Source organism: Pygocentrus nattereri, chromosome 1 (assembly GCF_015220715.1).
Source record: "Pygocentrus nattereri isolate fPygNat1 chromosome 1, fPygNat1.pri, whole genome shotgun sequence".
In the NCBI taxonomy this organism is placed as follows: domain Eukaryota; kingdom Metazoa; phylum Chordata; class Actinopteri; order Characiformes; family Serrasalmidae; genus Pygocentrus; species Pygocentrus nattereri.
In genome coordinates, this window is record NC_051211.1 from 29,262,959 (window position 1) to 29,274,386 (window position 11,428).

The 11,428-nt window shown below is 40.3% G+C and overlaps 1 protein-coding gene across 1 annotated transcript; it reads right to left on the minus strand.

The window, feature by feature from the left end:
• Positions 1–266: 266 nt before the first annotated feature.
• faxca (failed axon connections homolog, metaxin like GST domain containing a) lies at positions 267–11,083 on the minus strand. The gene is made up of 6 exons (XM_017724025.2): positions 10,712–11,083; positions 9,396–9,531; positions 8,979–9,175; positions 7,828–8,045; positions 7,227–7,343; positions 267–4,604 (listed from the first exon to the last, which is right to left on the minus strand). Exons 1-6 carry the CDS (start codon positions 10,918–10,920, stop codon positions 4,312–4,314), a joined length of 1,170 nt encoding a protein of 389 aa, XP_017579514.1. The 5' UTR covers positions 10,921–11,083; the 3' UTR covers positions 267–4,311.
• Positions 11,084–11,428: the final 345 nt, after the last annotated feature.

Here is an 11,428-nt window from a genome sequence, read left to right on the forward strand (position 1 = left end):
ACGAGCTCTTTTTTAAATGGTTGTTTTGTATTGTGTCTTATTAAAAATACTCCATGCTGAAACACTCCTTTAGCATGAATGGCCAGTGCTGACCAGCTGTAGGCTGTAAATATGTATATGAGTAGGTTTCTGCATTTTTTCAGCTTTCCATACATGGAAGAGAGTCAATGGTTAAGTTTTAATACTTCAACAATGTTTACATACAATGTCACTTACTGGTAGGGCAAAATGATTTGGGCAAACCATCCGTTGTTGATTTTCCAACAAATATTATGACTGCTATTTCAATTTCTACAAAATGAGTTCCAGGCCAGCTTTTTTTTTTACCAAGAAAACCAGCACAACTACTTTTTTCTGGCTTGAGGCTTGAACACTGCACGCCAAATGTGCACAATATTGATAATGTAAGCTATAATAAAAATCTCTCATGCAATTTGAAAACTGCACTCTTTCAAATTGTGATTTCAATATAAAAATTATTAATCTACATTAATGTGTTATTAAGTGTTATTATCAGTTATTGTTATCAACCTGGAAATTCCACATTGGGAATCCCTAATAACTATTTGACCAAGAGAAATAGACATAGACAAATGAAAAAAAAAAAAAAGTAAACTAAATAAAAATGGCAAAGAGTGGGTGACAGTGTGCACAGTACAGTTGGCCATGTACCAGTAAACAAGCTTCAGTTTTAGTTGTTTGGCACAGTAAACCATTAATGCCACAGATAAAATTCCGGTTTAATAGTCAGCACCTCAAACGTATAGATGTACTATACAAAAGGCTGGTTACTGAAGCTGCAGTCACTGTTCAGATAAGGCTCTATGCATACAGGATCTATGTTCATGGACATGTGTGTGTTAGCCACCCATGGGACAACAGTCTTGGAAATTCTTCCTCTGACGGTATTCATGTATGATTATGACTCATTCATGCACCAGATGGACACAAACACACCATACTACACTCGCATACTCACTCACAAAAATGATCCCACCCCTGCCCATCCCTTAACCACTACAATAAAATCACCAGTGTTGACTCAATGCTTAGCACACTCTTGCATATGAAATTTCTTTCCCTGGCGCAGCTCCCTAGAGCCTTTGTGGAAATTCTGCACAATGTTTCTGTTTCATGACACACAAAATGATTCATTCAGTTGGACAAAAGCGCCTTGCCAATGATGCCAACTCTGAAGCTCTTTTTGTCAGTGAACTAAAAATTTCATCCACCTCGTGATAAAGCAATACAATGTTTTGGACTCTTCTCCAGGATCCTGGATCCACATCTTCAGATCTTAAGTAGTCAATTTTAACATTGGTCAAAAGACAAGCTTGTTCCACTGAAAATCTGGTGTACGCCACATCCACTTTCGGGTTGTATTTTAAAGCACACTATTGAAAATAGTATCATTCAGGAACTACTGCCAAAAATAAAGTTGCACTATGTACGATTTGGAGATTGAGACTTCTCTGGTGGAAATGTGCAATTGCATGCAACATGCAGAAGAACATCTGTAACAATGGACGTCTACAGCCAAATGAATCCAATGATTACAAGCACATTGTGAGAATATGGAAAGAGAACTCATGTCTAAGAGAATTTTCTACTATTGGTAACACATCTTCATCAGAATGACACAAATTTTGCATTTGACACCTAAACATCAAGCTGCACCTTCTTTTTGAGTCTGTGCGTGTTATATCAATATGTAAAGACGTATCATTTGAGCTGAAAAACTAAATCTTTTAGTACAATTTCCCCCCTGATACAGTAATCAGTTCAAAATCTTAGACAGTGCTTCTTCAAGGTATCAGTTTTGTTATCCAATTCTGTGAATGATACCCTGAGCCTGGTCCGGAGTTGGTCAGTATTTGACATTTGTGGTTACAAATCAGGATAACAAACACTCCAAAGAAGTAAATGTTCACATTATAAGGTTAAATTAACACAAATTTATTTTTTGCCTAAAAGTGGCAATTAACTGATCTTTTCTAATCACATTTGGGACCCTTTCATTAGAGATCAGACACTTATCCAACCCTCCTAATTTTGAACGGAATAAAAACAGTAAGAATTCATGCCTTTTCTTTTACAGTCCATCGCAGTTCATTGTGCAACATGGATCCTTTCAGGGCAAAAGGCTGTTCACACTAACAAAAGATTTTGGCCACATGAAAAAACATGGGTTGAATCTGACCAAAAAAAATGTGAATGTAGCCTTTGTGTTTAAGTCCTGTCTAACTCTGATTTGTGTGAAATAGACCACAGTAAACAATTCATACTGAAGCCAAGTGTAAACACATCAAAGATGCACTGTGATCGGATTCTATATCCACATACAATTACCTAGCCAGAAATGCGTCTGCAGAGTGCTGACTTGCAGGTGAAACGATAAATGACGTATGCACAAGGCAAGAGTTTTCCAAAAAACAAGTGCCTTATTGCACTCTGGACCGATGAAAGCTTCCAACAAGAAAGTAGCTTCCAAAAGTAGATCCACATATGAAATTCATGTTAATGCAAGGAGAAAAACAAGATCTAAAAGTTCCATCAATACTGGTAATTTTAACTAATTTCTTACTGTTGGTCTATTATAATATTGTTTGATAAAACATGACACGCTGCATTCTGTTCCTTTCCATTTTTTTTCCATTCTGCTCCTGGAAAAGATAAATAGATATAGAGTCCTTATGCAAACACACACACACACACACACACACACACACACACACACACACACACGCACTTCCTAAGCCGCTTATCCTTCTGGGTCCTTATGCAAACAATAAAAAATAAAACCTTTCAAAAAAAGAATGGCACTTTCAGACCAGAACTGCTCTCTAAAAATCAGGCACATTGTTTACACGCATCTGCTGTCTGACAAACACATGTATTGGCCACTTTCACTCACTGAGCACAAACAGGATGTTTCTAATTATAATTTCTAATAGTATTTCTACACTGCATTGTTGGTCAGTACTGCTCCTCAAGCATAGTTGCTGAAGCATCATATACCCAATTGAAATAATAAGGTCATTATAATAAACCCACTGGCCAAAAATTTGGTTCTTGTGGGTCCCATGAATCAAGCTCAAGCTTAAGTAAACGGCCTATGCATGCAGTGACTACAACATACAAAGCGGATGGATCACAGAGACAAACATATTAAAGAATGGGGAGAACTGTTCTTGGTGCATTAACTCAAATGCTGAGGGCCCTATCAGGGGGCCAAGCACCTAGGGTCACGTCAGACAAGCACCTAGGGTCCCATCAGACAAGCCAATGCAAGCTCCAGATTGATTAAGTGTGTGTTAGGTAGTTGAAAACATCCATATCATAAATCTTTATCATAAAGACAATACTATGCAAACACTTCCATTCATTAATCTTCATGTATGACAATCACCCTATTTTCTTATTCCAATTGTTATGTAGAAACAAAAACGGACCTCGGTTTGTGAGCTATTAGACTGCCTCAGGTAATCATGAGGTTTAAAGGCATATCTTTTGGGTTAGGGTTAGGATTTTTTCATCAGGACCCAGGCTATGATAGTTCTACGAGAAGGTTAATCAATTATTAAGGTTAAAAGGAATCTACAGGTGGTGGACTGAGCAGTACATCAGAGCAATAACTGTGGTGAAGAACTAGACTTTCATATGTAGTCCCAGGGCAACATTAGGTAAAACCTACCAGCACAACAAAGCTAGCCAAGGCCATATTGTTGAAGAATGCATCAACAGGTTGCCACATATGACAAATCCAGAACTTTAAATATTCACGTTCATATTGACATTCACACTATAATAAATCTTAGGACAAAAGAGACTGTTCATGTCCAAGAGAGAGATGAAGAGGAACATGGTGAGAGGACGCAGCTACTACAAGCAGTGGTCTTTCACTATGGAGGGAATGATTCAGCAGTAGCATCATTCAGTCCCTTGTCTTTCTCTTTTTAAACATTAGCTTGCTTCATTATTTTACTGTTTGATATTCTTCTGCTTGACTTCTCTTCCTAGTAGTGCTCTGTATTGTGTGATGCATTAAATCTCTTCTCAGGTTATCCTCCCCACTTAATTTTTCTCTCAAATAAGCAGATTAACTTTTCACTTTCCGTTTTTTCCCCTCTTAATTCATTATTCTCTTGCATGTAAAAAGTGAAACTGCCGTTTTCAGTCTCTTGTTCACTCAGAATCATTAAGAAGCTCTGCCATCCTCATAAAAGCCACTCTCCTTCTGACTGGTGGGAGTGGCCTGAAAGAGGACAGTGTGGCAGGGCCTGTGCAGAGGCACTGCAGAGGAAAGATTGATTAACCCTTGAGCTGCTCCATCTCCGAGTACTCTGCCTCCATGTCAGAGTCAAAGATTGAACGTCCAGTGGGATCGCTGTCCAACGAATGTGTGGTGGCGGAGTGTGAGAGGGTGCTAGGTTCTTCAGGGAAGCTGTCGCTGCGTGAGTACAGACCCAGGTCAGGCAGCTGTGATGGAGAGTTGGGCTCTTCACTTATACCATCGTAGTACAAATCGTCAACGTCCACAAACCACTCAGGCCAAAATTTTCTCCGGATGCGCTCGCAGTACATGGCTAAATTAATGAACTCACCTGCACAAATTAGACAGTTTGGTTAAATTATCAAAATAGATATAGAATTTTTCATTCATTGTTCATACATTCATTCATCTTCTAAGCCACTTATCATCTTGGGCAATGAATGGGGGGGGTTGTTCCAGTGCTGGCGCTTATCCCAGAGTTTACTTGGCGGAAGACAGGAAGCACCCTGGACAGGTTGCCAGTCTGTCGCAAGGCAGAAAGTACCTATACACTATATGGACAAAGATATTGGGACACCCCTCATAGTTACTGAGTTCAGGTGTTTCAGCCACACTCATTGCTAACAGGTGGATAAAATTAAGCACATAGCCTTACAGCCTCGACAGACAAACAATGGAAGTAAAATGAGTCGTACTGATGTGCTCAGTGACTTTAAACATGGCACTGTCATAAAATGCCACCTCTGTCACGGGTCAGTTTGTGAAATTTCTGTTCTGCTAGATCTGCCCCTGTTAAATGTAAGTGCTATTATTGGGAAGTGGAAGTGTCTAGAATCAACAGCAGCTTGGTAGAAACAGCAGTAGTAGAAACTCATAAAGCAGGGCCTAGCAGTTACACACAAGCCGAAGATCAAAATGCACAATGGCAAGCATCAGGGGGAGTGATTTGTGGACGCTACCACTGAACTCTGGAGCAGTGGAAATGTATTCTGTGGAGTGACGAATCAAGCTTCACTATCTGGCAGCTTCTCTGATAGGAGTCTGGGTTTGGCAAATGCCAAGAGAACATTACCTTCCTGATTGCATTGTGCTAAGTTTGGTGGAGGAGGGATAATGCTATGGGGCTGACCTAGGAACCTTAGTTCCAGTGAAGTAAACTCTTAAAGTTTCAGCATCACAAGACACAGGGGTGAGCCTGAACTTTTTTTCGGGAGGTGAGCAGGGTGGGGGTGCTATGTATGCGACACACTTAAGACATAACTTGTTGGCCCCTGGGCGCAGATATACGTCTATGTATAACCCTGATCTTCATTACTGTCAAAGAATTTTTGCTTTTGAATTAGTCCCTTCAATGATAGATTGTGTTGAATTTTGTTGAAATACATGAACAACATTCAGACATGAGATAAACAAACCCAATATAAGCCTATATTTCAGAAGTTTGTGCAGATTACCAGAACTGTTGGGACTAGCAGGCCTGTTCAGGAATCCATACCTGTTTTTAACTAGTCACATACCTTATTGCTTCTATAGCATAGGAGACTACAGATACTACAGCCACACCAAGAACGGTCAGCAGGTGGCAATAACAATATTCCAAAGTACCATTGACCATTGACTAAATGACATGAACAAGGACACATTCATTTCTTTTAAAAATATAATAGCAAACTATGCACCATTTATTTGAAATATTTTGAAACAGTTACAGTGCAACAAATTCATAAATAATACTACAGCCCTAAAATTACTATTCAGTTCCATTTTCCCCAGGCTTAATATAGTTGTGTTCCATGGCTGAGTTTATACGTTTCGCGTTGACAGTGGAAAAAAATTCGCACGTGTATTTCCCGGGATTTCCTACTGAATCTATCAATTTGTTTGGTCAAAGCAAGTCCTGCCCCGCCCTGTTTCTGACTGGCTTAACGGCTAGTAGGCTAGGCCTTGGTGTTGGTTACAGTGAAACCTGTATACCTGTATATATGTCAGATGAAGAGAAGTGTCAGATCCTATGGTCAGATCACTAGGCCAGGGGTCGGCAACCCACGGCTCCGGAGCCTCTGATGCGGCTCAGCTTTTGAAAATAATTAATTTGATTAACGTATATTATTTTTGAGACTTAAAAAATGTTTGGGCGGAATATCACAAACGTCCGGTATTTAGTTTCGGTTCGCTAGAGTGAGATGTCGTCGTCGTTTTAATATATTATGTGGCTCTCACTGAAATAAATTTCCAATTATTTTGCTTTTATGGCTCTCTGAGTCAAAAAGGTTGCCGAACCCTGCGCTAGGCGAGCCTTTTTTTTTCTCGCAGACACGTCGGTACGCCGGAATTCCGGCGTGGCGCCTGAAAACTATCAGGCCTGCAAGACATTTTGGACAATTGTATACTTCCAACTTTTCTTTTTTCCAGCATGACAGTGTCCTGGGACACAAAGCAAGGTCCATAAAGGAATGGCTGGGTGAGTTTTGTGTGGAAGAACTTGACTGGCCTACGAAGAGCCTTGACCTTAACCCCATCAAACACCTTTAAGAAGAACTAGAACAGAGCTTGTGAGCCAGGCCCTCTCGTCCAACATCAGTGTCTGACCTCATAAATGCTTTTCTGAATGAATGGGCAAACACTTCCACAGACACACTCCAAAAAAGTGGGGACCAACTCCATATTATTACCTATAAACTTAGAATAGGACATCATAAAAGGTCCTGTAGGTGTGTGGGTATCCCAATACTTTTGTCCATTTAGTGTATAGATATTTTTATGCCAGGCATATACTAGGACTAGTTTACCATGTTGTACTGTACTACAACATTTATATAAAAGTGATTTCCTGCTCCCTGCTCATTCATTTGCATGCTGTATTTGACTAAATAGTGACACAAAGTATGGACATATACAACTGATCAAAAATATGACTCATGTACAACACTTTCAGGAAGTTTGATGATCTCACCTTTAATGAGCTGTTCTGGCCGTGTGCCTGGTAACGTCCACATGGCCTGAGCAAGATGACCAAATACAGCCGCATCGACTGTGGAGACCTCGGGGCCCATGATATACTTTTTATCTCCTTAAGCAGTGTAACAAAAAAAACATATATTTCAAAAAACATTTCAAATACACTTGCTGTTTCGCTCTACAAGACATCTATAATTTAGTTTATCCACACTGCATCAATCCAGCAAAGCACTGAAGGCGTAGTACACTTTTCTCACCAAAAGGTGTCAGCACTGATTTAGTATAGTACTTTTTTTGTTTTGAATGTTACATGATTTATTATTTCATTATTTTTATATGCTACAGATAATTTTAATATGACAAATATATTTTTATTTATTTTTAATTACCATTGCCCTTAGATATACCCCACACTCATATCTCATTTTAGTTTAACATGCCACAAACCCACTATGCTCTATGCCTACAGTGCTCTAACCCTGTCAAAATTATTACATAATCATCTGATCACACTTATTTGACCTGATTGCAATTTTTGCAGCTAAGTTATAATATTTCATGATCATTACAGGCCTACAGTGTTCTGTCATACTGACCAAGCAGAGTAGCAAGGGTGCGCATATCCTTCTCCATCAAAGCATAGACTTCATCTTTCGAGAAACGCCCAATGCCATGGCCATACATTTCTCTCTTCACCAGGCTGCCAGTCACGTGACTCAGGATCCACTTCAGGAGTTCACTTAGTGGCCCGCTCACAGCTAGCATGCTTTTAGTTTCCTCCACATTATCAACCCACTGACAATAGGCTATCGTCCTACAATAATAAATGCATACATTGTCAACCAAGTCAGTCAAAGGACAATCATTTTAAATGTTTATAATTTAAATGTTTTTAAATTAAACATCTGAGTCTCTACATTAACATCCTATAGACAAAACAATATTGTAAACACATATGCAGTCATTAGAATATATAATATAAATTTAGATGCATAATACACAGTTTCTTGAATTTATAAGCATACTGTAACATAAGACAACACACATACATAGTATATTTAATGCAAAATATGCATGCAATCATCCTCACTACACCAAATTCCCTACATAAATACCAACATAAGGTAGTCACTGCTTTGAATTCAGATGTAGAGTCAGGTCTTTCTGCAAAGCAGGGCCCAAAGTTTCATTGTCAAGGAATGGAATCATTTAAATGCAACACAAAATAAAATGTGTAATCCAGAGGATGCAAGAAATAAAAGCTTGTCTTGTATCTGTCCATACAAGCAACACAAATTTCAGTTAAATCAGCCCCTACAATGGGTAAATTTGTTGTTACACAGACCTGCTATCCCGCCCTTCTGCTACAGCATAATACTGGCCAGTGCTAAATAACAAACCAAAAAGCGAGAGTTGTAATCAGAAAGATGCTACAATGTATCAAATGAATTCATAGGACCATAGAAACGTTCTAGAATATATTGCTTAAATAAACTAATGTGGAAATATGAATAAACCAGCTAAACCAGTCTCTCTGGAAGCTGTAGAGGATGCAGAAAATGTGTGTCATCTTTACAAGACTGGCTACTAACACAATCTTCATGAATGCAATTCTTTTCCACTACATTAACAATTCCACTACACTAACAAAAGCATCCTTCCCAGGCTGTGAGTCTTCCTTTTCCTTCCAGGTTTCTAGCCAGTAGGCATGTGATAACAGTGGTAAAAGGAATGCAGAGCTCCTCACCAGTAGAAGTGCTCCTCCACCATCTTGGTGATAGTCCGTGACACTGCTCTCTCTTCAGGACTCAGACTGCTGTTCAGATTCACACCGAGTTTTTCCTCCAGGAAGTCGATGATGAACTCCGAACCACACACCTGCTCCTGGTTGTACTCAATCCATGGCATTTTCCCTTGTGGAGACAACTTCCCATCAAAATAGTTCTGTGAAGGTGTGAAAAAATTAGAAGAGATAATTAAGAGTGAGAATTTGAACAGCAAAAAGAAAATGTATTTTGCCTTATTTAAAAAATGTTACAAACATTTTCTCTTTTTGTGTAGAGCTGTTTATAATGTTTTCTGGTTAGAAGTGGCTCCTTTTCTATCTGTAATTAACTCTCTTTCCTGATTATTCATTTTCTATTTCACCAGAGCAATGGAGCACCTGGTAAGGCAGGTCTGCCATGCGCAGGTAGGTTTCCATTTTCAGGCAAAAAGGGGACAGGCTGGGTATTCCATTCTTGGGCCGAGTAAATTGATGAAGGATGATGGCATCTTTAGAATCCAGTTCCTGCTCTTTTCTGTGAGACATGAGAACTCATCAGAACAGACAGGTGCACTCCACACAGGAAGGGGGCAAAAGTGAGCCATCCATGGAAGAACATTTTCAAAAGCAAACTAGCAATCAGCAATAAAAATGTGTTGTAGAAGAAATATCACTGTCCCTTTTCTAGAGTCTGTGAATACATATAGTCTCCGGTCTATGATATGGATTTGTGTGCATATTTTTATATTCATGAAGATGTGAAAGGACACAGCATCTTCACATAGAGGTTTTATGTCATATAAGCCCATATATTTCTGACCATCTTTTCTATCTTTAACACACAATAGCTGATAATGAGTGTGCATCACACTGCTGACTACTAAACAGAAGCACTGCAAATGACGAATGCATTACTGTGAAAATCTACACAGCTAACGAATTTACTCTATGCAGGAGAAACGGGAGCTGTCCTAACTGAAGTGGTGCTGAAATACACCTCTGTAAAACTGTCCATTAAGGTTAACACTGGTCACTCTGTTACTGCAACGTAAGAGCAGCAGGACTACTTTGTTGTTTAAAACACATGATCAGATTTATTTTTGTACAAAATATCACAGCTTAGGCTTTTAACTAACATGGCTAGTAGATCTGAATTCAAAGAAATATTTTGCTGTGCCATCATTAATAAACAGATGCAGGTCATCTAGCGTTTGCATGTAATTGTGATGCTCTTTTTTGCCAAAACTGCCAAGCTCTTCCAAACTGCATGTAAGCCGAGACGTTTTGTAGGGAACAGCGACGCTGTCTTTTAATCTTCACTAACAAACCCAGAGGCCAAGAGACCATTACTTACTAACAATATCACCCAAAAGGTCATTAAAGGACATTCTAAAAACTGCAGCACAGTTTCAGCGCTATAACATGAGACACTTTCCACAAAGGCAAAATCCTAGCGATGCAACTGGAACTGTTGTCCTTGACAAAACATGGAGCCAACTGTATGCTGCTGTTGTGGGAGGAGGGTACGTGTTGTGCGAGCCATTAAATTCCACTTCACGTTAAAAGCCACTATGCTTTAGATCTCCCCGTAATAACAGGAATCTCTAACATGCGCCCCAATCATGTAGATTAAGAAACAGGTCATATTTATAAAGAACAAATAACGTTGTAAACACGCCTAAAGTCCCGTCGTTCAGCGGCTAAGCTAAAGTTACCTCACGACCAGCAGCTCATGCAGTAAATAGGCGGCGGCGGCGAGCAGGGCGCCCCCGGCCAAGCACAGCGTTTTCCGCCACCACGAGTCGGCCATGATGGTGGCGGTGGACTCCGGCAGCGGGTGTCCGGCGACGACAACCAGACGGCCGCAGGAGATACTCCTATTGCGGTCGAAGTGGAGCGCGCCGAGCCCGGCGCCCCACTGCATACTGCCGCCGGCCGCGCAGCCCTGCGGCCCTCAGCGGGGGCTTCTTCATCGCCCCCAATACGGAGGGGCGCAGAGGGGCATCAGGGATGCTCGGGGGCCCTCCAGCCTCCTCGAGGTCCGAGATCAGTCCGTCCGACCGCAGCTGCGCGCTACCGTCGTCCACGGCACTGATGGTGACGTCAAAACGCTGCCTGTACCTCGCAGGGACGCGCGTCTGTTGCATCCCGGAAAACACACCGAGGTGAAAAACACACATGTAAAAGTAAAAATTTACATGTAACAATTAATTTATTGATATCAAAATTAGAATTTTCACTGGTTTAATCAGAGGGGGTTTCCCAGACTTTTAACGGGAGAATCTTGCCCTAGAGCCTACCAAGCTACTTTGGGATGAAAGTAAGCGTGTTTGAATTTTTTTATTTTGACCAGAGTATGTAGAAGACCTGTTTTATCTGTTCATCGGAGAATACTGAGAAGAATTCAGACATCTGTCTCTTATCACCACCAC

Excerpts from the sequence above, each read along its gene's own strand:
- faxca (XM_017724025.2), bottom strand. The coding sequence starts at position 10,920 with ATGCAGTGGGGCGCCGGGCTCGGCGCGCTCCACTTCGACCGCAATAGG. Across the intron at positions 9,176-9,395 it reads TGGCAGACCTGCCTTACCAG|AACTATTTTGATGGGAAGTT; the intron begins GTGCTCCATTGC and ends ACACCTTCACAG. Across the intron at positions 7,344-7,827 it reads CACCCTTGCTACTCTGCTTG|GAGATAAAAAGTATATCATG; the intron begins GTCAGTATGACA and ends ACACTGCTTAAG.